Source organism: Cryptomeria japonica, chromosome 6 (assembly GCF_030272615.1).
Source record: "Cryptomeria japonica chromosome 6, Sugi_1.0, whole genome shotgun sequence".
NCBI classification, from domain to species: domain Eukaryota; kingdom Viridiplantae; phylum Streptophyta; class Pinopsida; order Cupressales; family Cupressaceae; genus Cryptomeria; species Cryptomeria japonica.
In genome coordinates this window covers 3,987,029-4,004,905 of record NC_081410.1, presented here as the reverse complement: position 1 = coordinate 4,004,905, position 17,877 = coordinate 3,987,029, and the positions used below count along the sequence as shown (strand labels likewise).

Below are 17,877 nucleotides of genomic sequence, written 5' to 3'. Positions count from 1 at the left end.
CACTAACAAGGACAAACTTTCCAATTTCCAACTCTCTTTATAAAGGGGGGATAATTGAGATCAGAATGTCCTATATCTACTTGAGCTTTTAGTTTCTTAGGCATCCCTTCAACCTAAGGCCTACATCCTAATCACACCTTTGCAAGGTTTATGCATCTCTTTTCCTAAAGCAACAATGTCTCCAAATGCATTTACAAGATATCCCTTGTAAGATGCACCTCTTTGATGTAGTCATTAGATCCATAGTTTTTATGGTTTTGAGGCTTGGGGTTCCAGCTTGCAGATAGCTTACCTTGGACCAAATTGGGAGGATCCAAACCCTCATGAGCAACATTTGATTTGATGCAGCAAAAAGCCCCATTGTGTGTCCGAGCCAGCTTTGTGCACATCCCCTACAATTCTAGTGTCTTCTCAAGCTCATTTTCCACACTGATAGGTTTGAGCCTTTGGTGATTACGCTTCTAGGCAAATGAGATACATCATACCACTACTGAGCTTTGTATTCATTTGAAAGGATTGCTCTTTTGCTAAAGCTAGATGTCAACAATGTTGTTAAGGTAAATTCACTCTTTTAATCCATCAACATGTTTATCGATCAGCTCCCTCCTTTAAATTATTCCTTAGACACCCCCTCCCTGCCTTTCGCCTTCCTCAAAGGTGGCTATCATTTGAGCTATCAACAATGATCTCTACCAGCAACATTTCTAGTTCACTTGGACCTATCCTCCTTTGGCTCTCAACCCCAAACTCACTTTCTACAACAATCATTTCATGCAAATCATGGATGGCATCACCATTCGACCTAACTAATTCTAATAGCATTAGCCACATGGGTTAAGGATCCCCCTCGAGCAACTAAGAGTATGTTCCACTTCCCACTAGCTTTGAATTGAGTAAAACCATCACATTTCATGTGAACACAATATCTACCAATTTTTTCAATTGCCACATATAGTATAAGATATGAGGAGAGATACCATTGCTTGTATAGGGACTCCAGAAGCTCACTATCAACTTTCTTTTGCTACCTAAATCAAAGCTTGGCTCTTTTCTTTAAGAATTTTATCACCCTCAAGCACAAGACTCTCCAAGGGGCCACTATAGCCACCAAGTTGATCACCTCATTATTTTGACCTAGTGCAGGTATAGGTGGCATTCAATGCCCTTGAGAAAGCACAAATTTTCACACAGTTGATGACAAATCAAGGAAATGGAATACTTCTACACACACTACCTTTGCATGCACTTATACTAGAGTACCCCACCTCTCTCACCCAAGGCACCACATTGTTGAATCTAAATAACAATTGAGATCTCATATTCAAGCACTTGACACTGATGTCTTTACCACATCCAACAATGCCTTTCCCACCTCCAACAATGTCTTCGATGTGGGAAGGTCTTCAAACATGGATGTTAGGAGAGGTTCAAACAAACTTTCTATATAATACCCTTGCAACCTCCCCCAAGCCATCCAAGTGAGTTCTCTTTACCCTAGTCATTTAAAAAGGACACCATCAAAGCTTGTATCACCACCTTCATTGCAATTGGTGAGGGTATAGGATTCTCTTCTAGTGATAGAGATAATGCCTAGTTCACTAAGCATTCTAACATCCTTGGTTGTATCATTTTGGCAATGAGTCCTCTCTTGGATTATTGGACTATTTGTAGACTAGTTCAAGATTTCTTAGTCTCATGGGTTCTTTCCCATCTAACAAGACCAGGGTTCTCTTGTTCATCAAATTACATTTATGTTTTGTTTTGCTTTGGAGCCTCTTTTATTTTGTAGCTTCTTTGGAGCCTCTTTTTTGGCTCCCTCTTGTTATAGAATCTTGTTCCTTCTCCAAGACCCATTAACCTATTTTGGTCACTTGTGCACATTAATATAATTTCTTTCTTTTTCTTCCTTCTTAAGATTGTTCAGCATAAGCCCCTTAATTGTGGACATATTCCTATGAGCGTGATTGGATCCTGCAAAAGCACTTTCACAGTGATGGATGATGATGTTGCTCATTCTCCTGACCCAAACAATGCTGCAGACATGTGACGTTGTTGGTTTCTTACCCTAATTTCTTGCTTTCATTCGCATGTTTCCTTGAGGACTTCCCCTCACAGAGCTATTTGTGTTCATACTTATCTTTTCACTGTTTCGGGTTTTACTGATTCAGGAATCCTTTTCTTGAAGTGCTTTGTGTTTAGTTATTCTCCTTGCTCTAATAATTTCTAATGTGACTAACCTTTTTTTCAGTCTCACTCACCTATTTTTTAATCACCAGTTGACATTAATGTAATTTATTTCTTGCTTGCTTGTCAATTTCCTAGATACTATCATGTGCTTGCAAAAGCTGCTTCTTTCACGTTCACTGATAACCATGAAATTGTGTTCTGCAATTTTCCTGATTTGGCTTCTCAATCTCGGAAACAAAGCTCCACACTCCTCTCTTTAAAAATTCTTATTTAGAAATTTCATAACAGAGTTCTCAATGAGAAAAAGCAGACTAATTTTCATGTCTCATAAAAACTAATAATGATTGGTTACAAGACATAGGGGCAAACAAACACCCCATTAAAACACAAACTGTGCAAACATTTCTATCAAACCAAACTCACCTCTTCAAACCCATTTGTCATTTCATGAAGTTCGCCTATGTTTATGGAGCATGGAAGCAAGGTAGTCAGATTGACATCTATTGAAAAATGCAGGCAATGAGATCAGTGGATGGGCAAAACTGCCTATGCAATACAATTTTTATGGCTCTTAGCATAAAATCAACTTAGTGAAGTTATTACAGATGCAAGTTGAAATCTGCAAAAATTTCTCCATGTGTAGCATAGTAGACTGGTGGCTTGATCAGAATAAGGAAAGCAAATGACAAAGCTTCAATAGTATCTAACCAAACAATCATTTCTCAAGCCATATAGACAGTTCAGCTAGACTGAACAAATGGTTGTTCATCTCATTACGACAAACTAATCTCATCCAATCATTTGCTGCTACCATTGGCATAACAGACTTTTCTTAGAAAACATATCAGGGCATGTATAAGACAACATGATCTCTTTCTCCATATGCACATGAATACTTTTTTCTTTTAAATAGCATAAACATCTCATCTTTGGGTTGTACCGCACAAATAACTGGAGATTGAAAATAACCAGTGCAATAAGAGGCAGCATAGAAAAGAGTATAATTAAGATATCGGTTAAAAACTAGATATAAAGAAAACCTTGACAACTCCAAGCTATATAACTCTTATCAACAATCTTTAATGCTGTCGCTCTCAAAACCTTCAAGAGAAGGTTCTATTACCTTCACAAACCTGAGAATGTTAAAAAAATAAAATACACTAATTCTAAACTACAGAAACTAATAAAAGATCACAAAGAATACACTGACATGGCATTTAAGAAGTTATGGTTTTGGGAAATGAAGAAAGAGAGACTAAAAAACACAAAATGCGGCAACCACCAAACCAAATCTAAAATATGATACTCAATAGATTTTAAGATAATCAACAGAACTTTGTATTTTCACATCACAAAAGCAACATACAAGTGACAGATTATCCGAAGCTAACCCTGGGCTTGCAAAATTCATAACTGGCTGCATAACAGCACATGCTAGAAGTTCTCGGGCAAGGCATCGAACAAGAGGACACTGAGCTTCCTGAGGTCTTAAGACAATTGCCACTACTCCGGCCATTAACTGCCTAAGAACCTGAAGAAGTACATTGCAACAAAATCAGATTCGATTGTAAGAAAAATAAATGTAAAATCTAAATCAAAACCAGTGGATAAAACTTTCCTCCTCTTACCTTGTACTCATTCTCTGGAGAGACTAAAGCAGGGTGCAATTCCTTTGTAGCCGATAAACATTGTTTCAATCTTTCATCCCTTTCTTCAGATGAGAGAGTACGCATAACATCTCTTCCAATGGAAGCTTGATTTTTCCTAAAGAGTTCTATATGACTCCCAATCAAATCCACCATGTCCCTAAATATGGAAGGTAATATAAAATTTCAATAAATTGTCAATTTCTCCTACCTAGACTAGAATATAATGAAGAGAGTGGAATCTACAAAAAATAATAAAGGGTCACCTGGTCAGTAAATCAATCAGATTGATACGTTTAATCCTCTGGGATATCTCCCCAAATACATCATTTATAAGAAATTTGATCTGCTCTGGAACCTCATGGTCAGGAGTAATTGAAGAATACCACAGATCTGTGACAAACTCTTGCACAATCTTCTGGGTAAAATCATCCACTGCTGCTTGAACAACTGGTGAGTCAATCTTCCTCTTCCACCTCATAGAGACCCGTGCAGGAAAGAGAAGTGGATCATGAGGAGACAACTGCCTCTGTTTGAGATGAGAAAGATATGACGGTTGAGAAATCAATGGAGTCCTCCTACGAATTTCCAGCTCAAGGGAGAGGTATCGAAATAATACAATAATGATGAATGATATTGGAACATTTAACCAGACCAAATTACTTGTCACTGCCACGATACAAAGACAAATCAGTCAGCAATCACCAACCAAAACATAACATTAAATCTGCAAACAAATTTCTAAAACTGAACTCATCTGACTCTGTCCAATAACTATGTGGAACACAGAACAAACACACATTGTGGTCTCATTATCTTAACTCTCATCTTATGTTTCGTAAAAAAAAATTCTTCTAGAGATAGATTTAGGCACCTGCAATCAATAAGTTGTTTTACTGTGAACATCGGCAGACCTCAGTATACTGACAGCTATGAAAAATCGCTTTCTATTGAAATTCCTACTAACCAACCTGAACATAGTTATTTCCATTTCAAAAGAGACTTGTATGTAGTAAAATAAATAAATGCTTCTTAAAGAAAACTCTTATTAGAGCCCCCATGATATGATAAGAAAAAACAGAAAGCTCACTAGAACTCTATTTGTTAAATGTGGTGTTGAAGAAGTAAGAAGCATCAACACAAGATAAGAGGCTCAATATAAAATATAGAGGAAACCATTGTGGACAAATCCAGTGCATTAGCCAATAAGTAAGGCAATGTCCACCAACAACTAAAATGTCTTATAAGGATACACAGGTGATAGCTCAAGAGAGAATTTGATCACCATAAATTTATAACATAATGTACACTATCTCCATAGCTTAAATGATATTATACACAAAGGAATCATTTTACTGCTCCTTCATTTTCATACATTCTCAATTTAGCTATTAAAACATTTATTTGTCTTTAGAAGACAAAGAATCCTAATATTGAGCTAAATTTCATTAATGGTACTCAATTTGAGGAAGCAAAAAGTTACAAACATCAACAATTAAATTGATAGGTTGACAAAAGCCATCACAAAGATGCATGGAAGGTGAAGGGAATGACCAATAGGATGGAAAGGTTGGTAGCACCAAAACCATCATTCAAGGTTGATATACAATTGTGTGAAGAGGTATGTGATGCTAAAATTTTGAACGGTTAATTGAAGCAACTAGAGGACTTTAGCATATATAAAGTCAAAGAAAGAACAAATCAATTTCTAGTTTGCAGATAAGAAAGACACTCAAATAGCAATATTACCACCAAGAGAAACAACAAGGCTTGCAAGACATACAAATGAATTCAGAATATAGGTGCGACAAAAGGCTTGAGACAAATGTGTATTGTACACATTGTGATATGGAATTAACTGCTCATTTGGATGGGAACTGCTGGAAGTTACATTTCAATTTGGGGCCAAAGTGTCATTGTAAAATGTGGGAGAAAATTAGAGTCAAAGAACAATTCCAATTTGGATGACAAAGTGACGTGATTGTCATCAGAGAAGACAGCAATCACACATAAAACACCACAGATTGAAATGGAGAGGACAAAGTCCCTCAACATTAAGATTCAAGTGTACAATAAAGTAAATCCAGTTTCTAATTTGGATTCCTGGAATAATTTTTGTCACCAAGAATTGGTGCATGGGCATGGAGTGGAAGCATATAAATACCCTGACCTATAACCATTGGTCTGGCTAAATAAGGGTGCAAATATGCAAAACACTAAGCAGTGCAAAATCAAGTTTGCTACTTGAGCGAAGTACATTTACAAAATCATCAGGGTGCTGTTGCACCATTGGACATAAATGATGTTATGTTTGGAAATACTTATCTGTGATATAAGAGATGCCATCTTCATGAGAAGGAACCAACTTCAATTTACCAAAGATGGGCATATATTCATTGTCAATAGAATACACATAAGGAAAAATCCCATGGTTCGGCTGAGGATAAGAAAAAAAGAATGATAGTTGCAAGCCAACATCAAGTGACCTCAAGTTCAAAGAATGAAGAGGAAGAATCCACACAGGTTATGGTGAAAGGCATATGCCTTGTTTTCCTCCATACTCGGCCTTCGTGGGACCAAAAGCAGGTGTGATCTATAATGAATCATTAGTTAGTCCCATTTGACAATGTTTTAGTATAATAATTATGAGAAAGTAGCACGAGGGTTCGTATGCTCAAATGTCAGTAACGCGATGGATGTGAGGGAGCCAAAAAAACTAGGCAACTACATAAAAAAATTGTTGGGAGGAAGTTTGCAAGTTTGTTCAATGTGGATCCATTCCATCTCTGTACAATGGGTGTAGCAAGAGAATAGAAGGGATTTGAGAAAAGATACGGTTCTGTTATTGACCATTGTACTATTGTAAGCAATACTTGTAGTAAAGCAAAAAGAGGTGGCCTAGTGACTTTCTCAATGGAAAACTTGCAACTTCTCTATCACATTATGTTTGCTTATATTTAAATTCCAGTTCCATATTTCCTTTAAATTTAATTCCTTTATTATGCATGTAATTTAATCTATGTTACCGGGTTCGCCAGTTTTGGTCCCCGCACCCAACTAGGTTCATCCAAGTTTGGGTTTGCCTGTAGGTTCGCCCCAAGCATTCTATTAGAGAGAATTAATCATCATATTATTCTTCAATACATTCTCTTGTAGAGTCTACAGATATATAGTATTAGAATATTAAAATAACGTTAATTTTAGTATTAATGCTCAATAGTGTATATTCTATTTTAGTTAGATCGTCTACGATCTTCTCAGCAGTTTCTTATTAGAAATTTGCTATTCTTGTAAATACTCTTGTATTATTTATGAGCATCTTACTCATTCTGTTAATTAATAAATTCTTTGAAATCCATTGCGTGTCTCGCACTGTTTTATGGTATCAGAGCTTTAGGAGAATTTTTTCGGAAATTTTTTAATTCTAATTTCCAATTAGTGGAAATTTTTGAAATTATTCCAGTTAATCATAAAAACTCATTTAGGGTTTTTCATTTTTTTTTCCTAGCTCCTGTGACTACTTCGTGGGTTTGTACAGTCGCGATTTTTCGTGACCCGTGGTCTTCTGCAGTGCTATCTGCTAGCAATTCGGGGTGCAGGTGACGCGATTTTTTTTCTCACATTCTGCATCACGTTTTTACAGCGGCTTTTTTTTTGTTCGACGGCGTTCGTGGCTCTGTGCACGACTTGCAGACAGTTCTTGTGGGTTCTAAAACCCATGTGGACGTCTATAGGGTTGGTGGTGCGACTCCCGATTTTTTCCTATACCAAATTTTTTGTCTGCAAATTTTCTGGGAATTTCATGGTTCCCACGACCCTTTGATTTTTTTCGATTAAGGCGTCTACCTTCAGTTTCCATCGAAAATAAATTTTTCTTGCAGATTCTTGGTGGGTTTTTCGAACCCTAATCTGGGTAGTTGTCCGTTTTTTCTGGGTACCTCGATTTTCGTGCCTCAATTTTCGAGCCAGCGGATCCAAATTCCGACAGCAAATTCCTTCTGGGTTTTTCGCAAGGATTTCTGGGTTGTCTTCGGATTTTTCTGGGTCAGCTGGAAATTTTTTCTTGAAATTTGTGCCAGCCTGTTGTGACCATTTCACACATCGCCCCATTAAAATGGGGACCCCCTCTTTTGCTTTTGTTTTGCTTGTTCTTCTCTCTGCTTTTAGAGTTTTGAGTAAGTGAGTGAGTCGTCTGGACTAGGGTTAAGCCTTAGGAGTTTCCTTTTGATATTTTCAAGCCGAAGTCTAGTCAAATTTTGAAAGATTATTAAGCATCCTCACGGAGATCGCAATTTTGAAATAGGTTGAGCCTGCCAGGAAGTTAGGAATGTCTCGGGATGGGTCCAATCAGGATTTTGAGGGCAAATTCAAGTTAGGTCTTAGCATTTTAATGATTAAATTATACATTTTGTCTGGGCAAATTTTAACCAAATTTTTGGAAGCAAGGTAACCAATTCCTGGCCTTGAAGATGACCTGACCCTGCATGATGGAGTGATCTAAAGACCTAAATTTTGATATTTTGGCTTATAAGGGCAAAATCGCTCCTGTTCCTCTCTCAGGGACCAGGGCGAAAATGATATTTGGTGCATCTTGGTTATTGACTTGTTTTAATTGTTTTGTGCAAGGCCGCCAAGGGATGCAATTGGACGTAAAATGAAGATTTTGAAGATTTTGAAGACTCGAAAATGACAAGTTTTTTTGAGTTTAAGACCAAATCGCTCCTGTCCTTCATTGAAAGACCAAGGCGAAATGGCTCACTTAGATCGTTTTGGGCCTCATTTGATCGAACTGAAGCATCAAGGACGCAATGAAGGATGAAATGAGCATAAAGGAGTATCCAGACTTAGTCGTTGGCAATGAAAGGTTGAAGATTTGGCCTAGAAAGACAAGTTCGCTCCTGTCCCTCTCCAAGGGACCAGAGCGATTTTCTTCAAGCACACCTTCTTGGACATTTTTTGGATTTGGGCTCTTGTTCATAGCTTGCAAAATGATGGTGTCTTCCCCAGCAAAGGAAATTTGAGATGAAAATTGTAAAGATTTGACCTTGAGGACAAAAGGCGCTCCTGTCCCTCACTGATGGACCGGAGCTTGAGTTCCTAATTTGCACTGTCCTTGCAGGATCAGGACAATTTTATGATTGGAAGAGATCAAGGAGGGCATGTTTTGTCCATTGAATATAATTTGAGTAGTCGACAAGCAAGGAAATATACCAAGTTGCAAAAGGGCGCTCCTGTCCCTTGCTGAAGGTCCAAAGCGATTTTCTAAAAGGTGCAATTTTCTTACAAGGACGAAGCAAGTTTTGTGATTGAAACGAATGAAAGAAGGCATTTTTAGCCCGTTGAAGATAGTTCGGAAGCCTAACAAAGGACAGATAAGCTTGGATTTACAAAGGGCGCTCCTATCCCTCACTGAAGGACCAAAGCTTGAGTTCCTAATTTGCGTTGTCCTCACAAAATTTAAGTGATTTTGCGATTTGAGGAGGTCAAGAGAGGTATGTTTTATTCGTTGAATATGAGTGGCTTACGAAGGAGAAAATCAACCCAAGTTGCAATAGGCGCTCCTGTCCCTCACCCAGGGACTAGAGCGATCTTTAAAAGGAAGCTCCTGTCCCTCTCCAAGGGACCAGAGCGATTTTCCCTCAAGACAAGTTTCTGGCCAAGGTAAAGCGCGTTTCAAGTTTGACATGAATGAAGGAAGGCGTGATCAATCCATTGAAGATAATTTCGGAAAGATAGCAAAACGTAAGTGAGCTCAAAATTGCCTAGGCGCTCCTGTCCCTCTCCCAGGGACCAGGGCGAAAAACATATCATCAAGTCTTCCCTTCCAAATTTGGTCGAATCCAGGCCAAGGCACATGATGGCGATGATATTTGGAATGTTTCAAGGAAGAACAAAGTTGCAAAGGCCACAAAAACTTGATGAAATTGGCTAAGGCGCTCCTGTCCCTCACCAAGGGACCAGAGCGAAATATTCAAGTATGCCTAATCTTAAAATGCCACTTTCGTTTCCAACACTCAAAATGGAGTAAGCAATGACGTTTTACGCCTTGAAGATAATTAGATATTGATATGATTAAGGATTTGTGCCATGGACTAAAGATCGCTCCTGTCCTTCACTGGAGGACCAGGGCGACTTCTATAGAATCAATCATTCCTTTTCAAAACCACGTCAAGGCGAGATTATGCAAAGTCAAAAAGGTCTTTCGAAGGACAATGAACAAGGAATTGACTCCAAGAATCGACAATTTTAAGCTCGAAAGCAAAAACATCGCTCCTGTCCTTCACTGAAGGACCAGGGCGAATATCCTTGGAAGAGCTCATTTTGTCTTGGAGAAACGAGTTAGGTATACGTGGGACGAACAAAAATGATCATTGCCTACCTCACAACATGAATTGGCAATTTGGAAAATGAAGTCCAAGGACAAAAAGTAAGATCGCTCCTGTCCCTCACCAAGGGACCAGGGCGAAAAATGTTTTAAAGCAAGCTCCTTCCAAAGGTCGCACAAATTAAACTCAAAATGCCAAGCAAGAATGCTATTTTGGATGTCCAGGAAGGGACTTTGAACGTGAAAAGCGAGAAATACAAGGCTAAAATGCATGAGCGCTCCTGTCCCTCTCCAAGGGACCAGAGCGATGTTGTTGATATCCCTTATTCTTCCCATACTTAGGCGCCAATATTTTTTAAATTGCATTAAATGCTAAATTTGCTAAAACTTTGAAATATTTTAATTAAATTGGCATTTAATAAGAACGCATGGGCATTTAATAATTAATTTAAGCCTTTAAAAAATCAAAATTTTTTTTATTGCAAAGGCATTTAAATTAATTGAATAAAGAAGAGAGCGCTTGGGGTATTATTTTAATGTTTTTTTTGCAAGGTCGGCCTTCTCTTTTATTAAATTTTATTTTTTTTTTTTGGCCTATTTTCCAAGTCGGCCTATTGGGAATTGCAAGGATGAGCGCCTATATAAGAGAGGTATTTTGAAGCATGTTAATCCATCATTCAATCATTTGTTCAAATGCGATTTTGAAGAAGTGATAAAGGAGCGAAATCTCATCCAAGAAGGAGTGCGAAGTTTGATTTAAGAGGAGCGAATTTCGTTGGAGGCTAGATGTGGAGCGAAATTTCCTCAAGGCGTTGAAGGCTAGAAGTGGTAAAGTTAATGCTTGCGAAGTCTAGAGGAAGACCATTTTGTTGAAGAAAGCACATTTTGAAGACTTCGATCCACATTTTGCCTAGCGAACTTGCTTCATTTTGCATTATTTCTTAGATTTAGTTCTCAAGTGGAGGTATGGCGAGACTTCCTTGGTTAATGTCGAAATTTTGAATTTTGAATTTCCAATGGCGTAGTTATATTTAGGAAATGATAATTCAAAGATTTATCATGAAGTTTCCTAAATATTTAAATTGCAAAATATATTGCTCATTATGAAATGTTGTGTAGGTGACAAGATGGCGACCCCAAAGGCGGGAGCATCCACCAGTCGTCCAGCCCTCATGAAGGAAGACCAAAGGAATGAAGAATTGGAGACCAAGATCGTGTCAAAGTGGAGCAACATTGGAGATACCAACTTGGGAAACTTCAATGTGAAGAAGTTTCGAGAGGTCCCTTATATTGGAAAGCCATCATCTGTCGCAAGGAGAATAATTGAAAGTGGCATTATCAAGGCGGCCGGGTTCCCTCCAGCAGTCCAGTGCCATGAGCTGATGATCGAGTGTGCCCGCCATTACGACCCACAGTCAAGATCGATCGTGTCCAAGGAAGGAAACACTTTGGCTTATCTTTCAGAGGAGGCTATCAGTGAAGCTCTTCATCTACCAGAACATAAAGATATGATTTACAAAAGCTTGGAAGGAGCTAGATCCATGTACGAAGATGATCCAGATACTTGCTTGAGCATCATCAACAAGAATTGGTTACTCAAAAGTCGTCCTCGCCTGAGCAAGATTCCCAACACACCACATAGGATCGACTTCCAGGAGGAGTACAGAGATTTGATAACCTTACTCAATCGAGTTACAGGAGCTCCTCAGGCCTTCTACTTCGAGAAGTGGATGTTCTTCTTCATCCAAGTGATAGTTCAAGGAAAAGGAACAATTCATTGGGCTAGAATCATTAGCCATTGCTTGGACGTGCAGTTGAGAAGACTGAAGGCTACTAAATCCTTCCACATGAGCTCGTACATCATGTATGCCTTGATCAGGAGTTTTGAATATGCAGGAGTGATTGGAAGAGGACCTGGAGAAGTCAAAGTTTGTGACTCTTATGTTCATTTGCATCATCCACCTGGAAGTAATTACAAGTTAGTCAATGATACCTTCACAATGAACATCACCAGGGCACTGCAAGGCGGGATTCACAATCGGCTATCCCAAGAGGCACAAGAGCTTGTTAAGAGGTATGGTGCTTGGTTTATCCAATTCCAGAAGTTTACATATATTAGAGTTCATGGGTGTCCTTCACCTCCATATATGTTGCCAAGATATCCGACAGACAGGATAGTATTACTTGAGGTGACTAGGCAGTTGGCAGCTTATGCGAAGGCATTCAGACACAGGCATGGAAATGGAATTCCTGTACCTATCATACTAGGAAATTCAGTTGAGGTATGTCCTAATGCTCCAGCTTTGGATGATGCAGAAAGAGAGTTGGCCTTATATTCATTTTCATTCTTTTCATTGAGGGAGTTATGGGTATATAGAAGAGACAGTTGGTAGAAAATACAAGCATGAATGTCAAGTAGAGGACTTTTGGATGAATCTCTCAGATGATTTAGAAGTGAAAAGAAAGATGCATTCCAGATTGCCTTTAGATTTTATCAGGAAGTGCAAAGTTTATAGAGTGGCCGATCAAGCTCAGGACAGTGGCAGGCACCTCCAGTCATCTTGTGATAGAGAGGACAAGGCAGTGAAGATAGATTGGAACGAGCCTGAGGTTGTGAACTTAAAAAACTTTGATGGCTCCAGTTTTGTCATGTACTCGCAGATGGGTTGATGTGCAACATCAAAAGTTAAGAGAACAGAATATATCAATGACTTTTACTTTGGAGGAAAGATCGGCAGAAGGAGGAGCAAGCGCAAGTGAAGGCCACCCTCATCCTAGAAGCACAAGCGAAGGCAATCCTCACCCCAGAAGCGTAAGTGAAGGCAATCCTCATCCTAGAGGTGCGAAGAGGAAGGAAAGACCTGAGAAAAGAGAATCTTCCAAGAAGAAGCAAGAGGCCAATCGAGATCGCTCATCCGGCACATCTTCTTGACAAGAGAAGAGGACACTCGAAGTGGAGGAATCTATGGAATCAATGGTTCAGAATGATAAACATGAAGAAGGACAGGCATCTCAACGTTCATCAAGTCAATCTCCCCAGGTCAATGAGCTACATGAAGACAAGAATGATGATGAAGTGACGTCTCCTCTCCGGAAAGAAGAGCCATCACCTAAAGAAATACAAGTTAGAGAGACAAGGTCCGCCATTCCAGATTGGTTGAAGGAGAGACTAACAAGGGTAATTGTGATTGAGGATGAAGATAATGTAATTGACTTAGACAGCCTTGTTGGAAATTCTCAGGAAGTGGCAGAGAGAAGGAAGGCTACCAAGATGTCCAAGATGATCAGAGATGAGACAGGATCCAGGAAGTTGCAGATAGCCACACCTGCAGTGGACAAATATGAAGGTGAAATCCTTGCAGAAGAGTATGATGTAGAAACATTTGAGCTTGGTCCACTCACAGCCGAGCAGACACTAGATGAGGCCACTGATTCATTTGAGGCACTTAAAGATAAACTTAAGGAAGAAATGGAAAAGAATAGAAAACTTGAGAGAGAGGTCGGTGCTTGGAGAGGCTACTTTAGTCACCTCAGTCAGCCTTTGAGACGTCAGGATCCCGCAATATCTCCTGTGCAAGCACTTCCCCTTGAATCAGTTGGTGAGGCAGAGAGAGTTAAGAGCTTGGTCCAGCTTATGAGCTCTTGGATTGACAAATCCCATACAGTTGCCGTTGAGTTTGCAACAAGAATGATGCAGACCATCCATCGGGATATCCAGGTCCTTGAGATCATTCACAACCTAATGATAACAGTAGCCGCCTTTGCTCATACTAAAGATGTTATCATTCCTGTTCTTCAAGTAATCAGGCAAACATCAAGGAAGACCTTAGCACAAGAAAAGATAATGGATGGAGGAGCTCATAATTTACTCCAGTGGTCTACTTTACTCCAGATGAAGGAAGTTCTTTTCGAGGACACCAGCGCCAAATGCAATCAAGTGGAGGAGGTCATCCATCCAATCCAGGACAAGGTGTTTGGGGTGTTATGTACTATTCTTGGCAGAAGGATCGAAGTTGAGACAGATGTGGATCTTCAAGAGTTGGAAGAAAGGGTCAAGGTCATCTTTTGCAAAGATGAGAATGTTATTATAGATGAGCAAAGAGATCAAATGTTTGCTACTATGCTCCTGATTGAGAAAATCAAGGAACTCGAACCTGAATGGGACGCAGCTCTTCTCAAGGCCTTTGATCAGATTATTCACTTAGAGGAACGAATGAGGAATCTTCCCGAGATTCCTATTGCTGAGATTGAAGGAATCGTGTCCAGATTCATTGCATATGCTAAAAAAGAGCATTGGAAAGGGAATAAGGTTCTAGAAGAGAGGTTGTTATAGATGACATGGCACCTTAATTGTCATTGGTCTATGTTTCCTAGATTTTTGTGCCAAATTAAATATTTGGCTATGCATTTAATATTGTTCAATAAAAAGGGAACTTTTGTAATAAAACCCTAATTAGGGTTTAGGTGTCAGAATCTCAGCCGTTGATCTTCTTTTGATCTGGGCCGTTTATTGTAATTGAGGATGCTATATATACCCTCATTCATTTTCATTTTGAGAATTAGAAATAGTTAGCAATAAGAAATAGTTAGAAGTTTAGAGCTTTTGGAGAGAAGAAAGTTATTTTGTAGCAAGATTGAGTTTTGAAGAAAGAATTTCAAGCAATTGTTGTCTATTTTGGCTTTGAGATCAATAAAGTATTGAAGTTATGGTGTTTTATTGCAATTCTCGTGGTTATCTTCATGGTTGTTTACTTTCTTGAATCATTCTCAGTCGAAGTAGTGTTTAGATTTGAAGGACTAAGTGTTGGGCTTGATCTTTGGTGAGATTCACGTTCCAAACCACTAGCTTCTTATTGATTGTAGGAACGCCTTGTGTGGTCAACTGGAGAGACTTGAATTACTTAAACCTTCAATCGTCATTGAGCTTTGGATATGTGCCTTTGTGGTAGTGTCTATGATCCCTGATGAATTGAAAAATCATTTCTTACCTTAGAAGATCGCATCAATTTCAGTTGAGTTGTTGTTTCTTGGCAATATTGAAATTGGTAGAATCTTGCCAAGTCTTGCCTACATTGAGTCATTCTTAGGATTAGATTAGGATTCGTCTCTTGCAAACCCTACCTTTTGATCTTTTTGAGAACTTGTTAGTTTTAGGAAAATCTTTTCCTGAACGGAAACGTAAGGCCCCTTGATGAAACAGCATTCACAACGACCACTGGTGCTTATCCACACGTAGAGACCCTACATTACAGAACCTTGGAGTCATCCTGATTGATCCTTCTTCGCGATATCTTCAGCAATCAGAGGCTTTATTCAAGAGAGGATAAGGTACCCTTGGGTATTTTATTCTGTGTTAGGCAGTGTACAAAATACACGTCAACACAGCCGTACTTCATTTTTTGAAGTCTGTACATGCATCTGCCTCTGTTTCTGCAGTGGGATTCAAAAATTTTGAATTTTGTGCCCGCGCCTCTTCTCTGTTTTTTTCGTTTTCAGTGCATTGGGAAACGTGCAAATGGCTTCTCTAACCAACCTGATGTTAGAAGGCAGTCAACGCTTTAATGGCAACAATTACAACATCTGGAAACAGCGTATGTTGACCATTTTTGAATATAGGCGTCTTGACCAGCTTGTTTTGGGAAAAGAGCTCAGTCCTGGTACACCTGGTGCAGATCAAGATAAGTTTGATGAACACAATCGGGAGGTAGTTATTCTTCTCAAACTCTTTGTGACTGATGATCAGTTACCACAGATTCCTTCCGGCAAGACAGCTTTCAACATCTGGAAGCATCTGAAGGAATTGCATGAGACATTTGACAAGAGCCGAGCATTCTTTCTGAAGAATCAACTGTTCTCCATTATGATGGACGAACGCGTGTCCTTACAGGAACACCTCACGAGGATTAAGGACATTCGAGATCAGCTCGAAGCAATTGGTCGGACTATGGAGGAAGAAGACACGGTAGTAATCACTCTGAAAAGTCTTCCGAAATCATATGAACACTTCATGGAGACCCTCAATATTACTTCAACTAATGTTGACCTGAAGTTTTCAGAATTGTGCACCAAACTTCTACAGCAAGATCGCTAGAAACAACAGTTTGGTAGTGGTACTACGTCAGCCTCCTCGGAAAATGCCTTCACAGCCCAATCCTTTCACAAGGATAAAGGCAAATTTCAGTCCTCTTAGTCTTTTCAGCAGAAAGGCTCTTCTCAGACACAGGATGGTGCTAAGAAGAAGAATGTGCAGTGCAATTACTGTCACAAGTACGGCCATATGAAGAAAGATTGCCGTCAGAGGCTCGCTTCTGAACAAAAGAAGCAGGGAGGGTCACACCAGAAGGCGCATGTTGCTGAACATTCCGAGCAGAAGGAGTCTGCCTTTTATGCCTTTATGGCTAAGAGGTCTTCAGATCATGCCCGATCTTCTGCTTGGTACATCGACTCTGGTGCGTCACGTCACTTTTCTCATCGACGTGACTGGTTTACAGACTTCTCATCTTTCAGTGATTTCGTTGTATTTGGCGGAGGTGAGGAGTATACAGTTGTTGGCAGAGGCACTGTTCAGATACAGTCTGGTGGCAGGAATCTCATCTTCTTGAATGTGTACTATGTTCCTGGTATGGAACTTAATCTGCTCTCTGTCAGTCAGATTATGAGGAATTCTCCTCAGCTAGATGTGGTGTTCAGTGCTCAAAAGTGTTCCATCATTGATCGGAAGACTCGTCTTACTGTTGTTGTTGGTCTAGAGGATCATGGCCTATACAGGCTTCTTGACACTGGTGATTCTCCTGAAGTGGCTCTGGCAGCTCGTGTTTCTCCTCTTAGCACTTTGTGGCATCAGAGATATGGACATCTCAACATTCAGTATCTCTCTCAGCTATCTCGGGAGGGACTTGTTTCAGGGTTACCTGATATTCAGACTCAGCATCTTGGAGTATGTGGCGCCTGTCAAGCTGGCAAACAGCATCGGACTTCATTCACACATGGAAAGTCTTGGCGCGCTTTTAAGGTACTTCAATTACTTCATGCTGATATTTGTGGTCCTATGAATACATCTTCTGTTACTGGTTGCAAATACTTTTTGCTTATTGTAGATGACTTTAGTAGAAAGATGTGGGTGTACTTTCTTAAACACAAATCAGATGTATTTAGTATCTTTCAGAAGTTTAAGTCCTTAGTTGAAAAAGAGTCTGGATGTAGCATCATTACTCTTAGGATAGATAACGGGGGGGAATTTTGTTCTTTTGCATTCTCCAACTTCTGTGATACCCATGGCATCAAACGCCAGTTGACTACACCCTACACTCCTCAGCAAAACAGTGTTGTTGAGCATCGCAATCGTACGGTTGTTGAGATGGCTCGTTCAATGTTACAACACAAGAGTGTTCCGAATAAGTATTGGGCTGAAGCAGTGTTTACTGTTGTCTACCTCCTTAACCGTTCACCTACTCAGGCTGTTAAGGGGAAGACTCCAGAAGAGGTTTGGTCTGGTCGGAAGCCTAAGATCAGCCACCTGAAGGTTTTTGGCTCTGTTGCCTATGTTTGGATTCCAGATGCTAAGCGCTCCAAGTTGGATTCCAAAAGTCAGAAACTCATGATGGCAGGATACAGTGATCACCATAAGGCCTACAGGCTGATAGATATAGACACTGAACGTCTTATCTTCAGTCGTGATGTTGTATTTGATGAAGACAAAGGATTCTTTCAGTCCCCTTC

At 39.6% G+C, this 17,877-nt stretch overlaps 1 protein-coding gene across 1 annotated transcript in view; it reads right to left on the bottom strand.

Moving 5' to 3' along the window:
* The window catches only part of LOC131077555 (uncharacterized), a 164,545-nt gene that overhangs the window by 138,508 nt on the left and 8,160 nt on the right, over window positions 1–17,877 (bottom strand). Inside the window, exons 2-4 of the mRNA XM_058015073.2 lie at window positions 4,100–4,502; window positions 3,816–3,993; window positions 3,579–3,718 (exon numbers count right to left, since the gene is read on the bottom strand). Coding sequence (XP_057871056.1) covers window positions 3,579–3,718; window positions 3,816–3,993; window positions 4,100–4,502 — 721 coding nt within the window. The remainder of the gene's footprint in view (window positions 1–3,578; window positions 3,719–3,815; window positions 3,994–4,099; window positions 4,503–17,877) is intronic.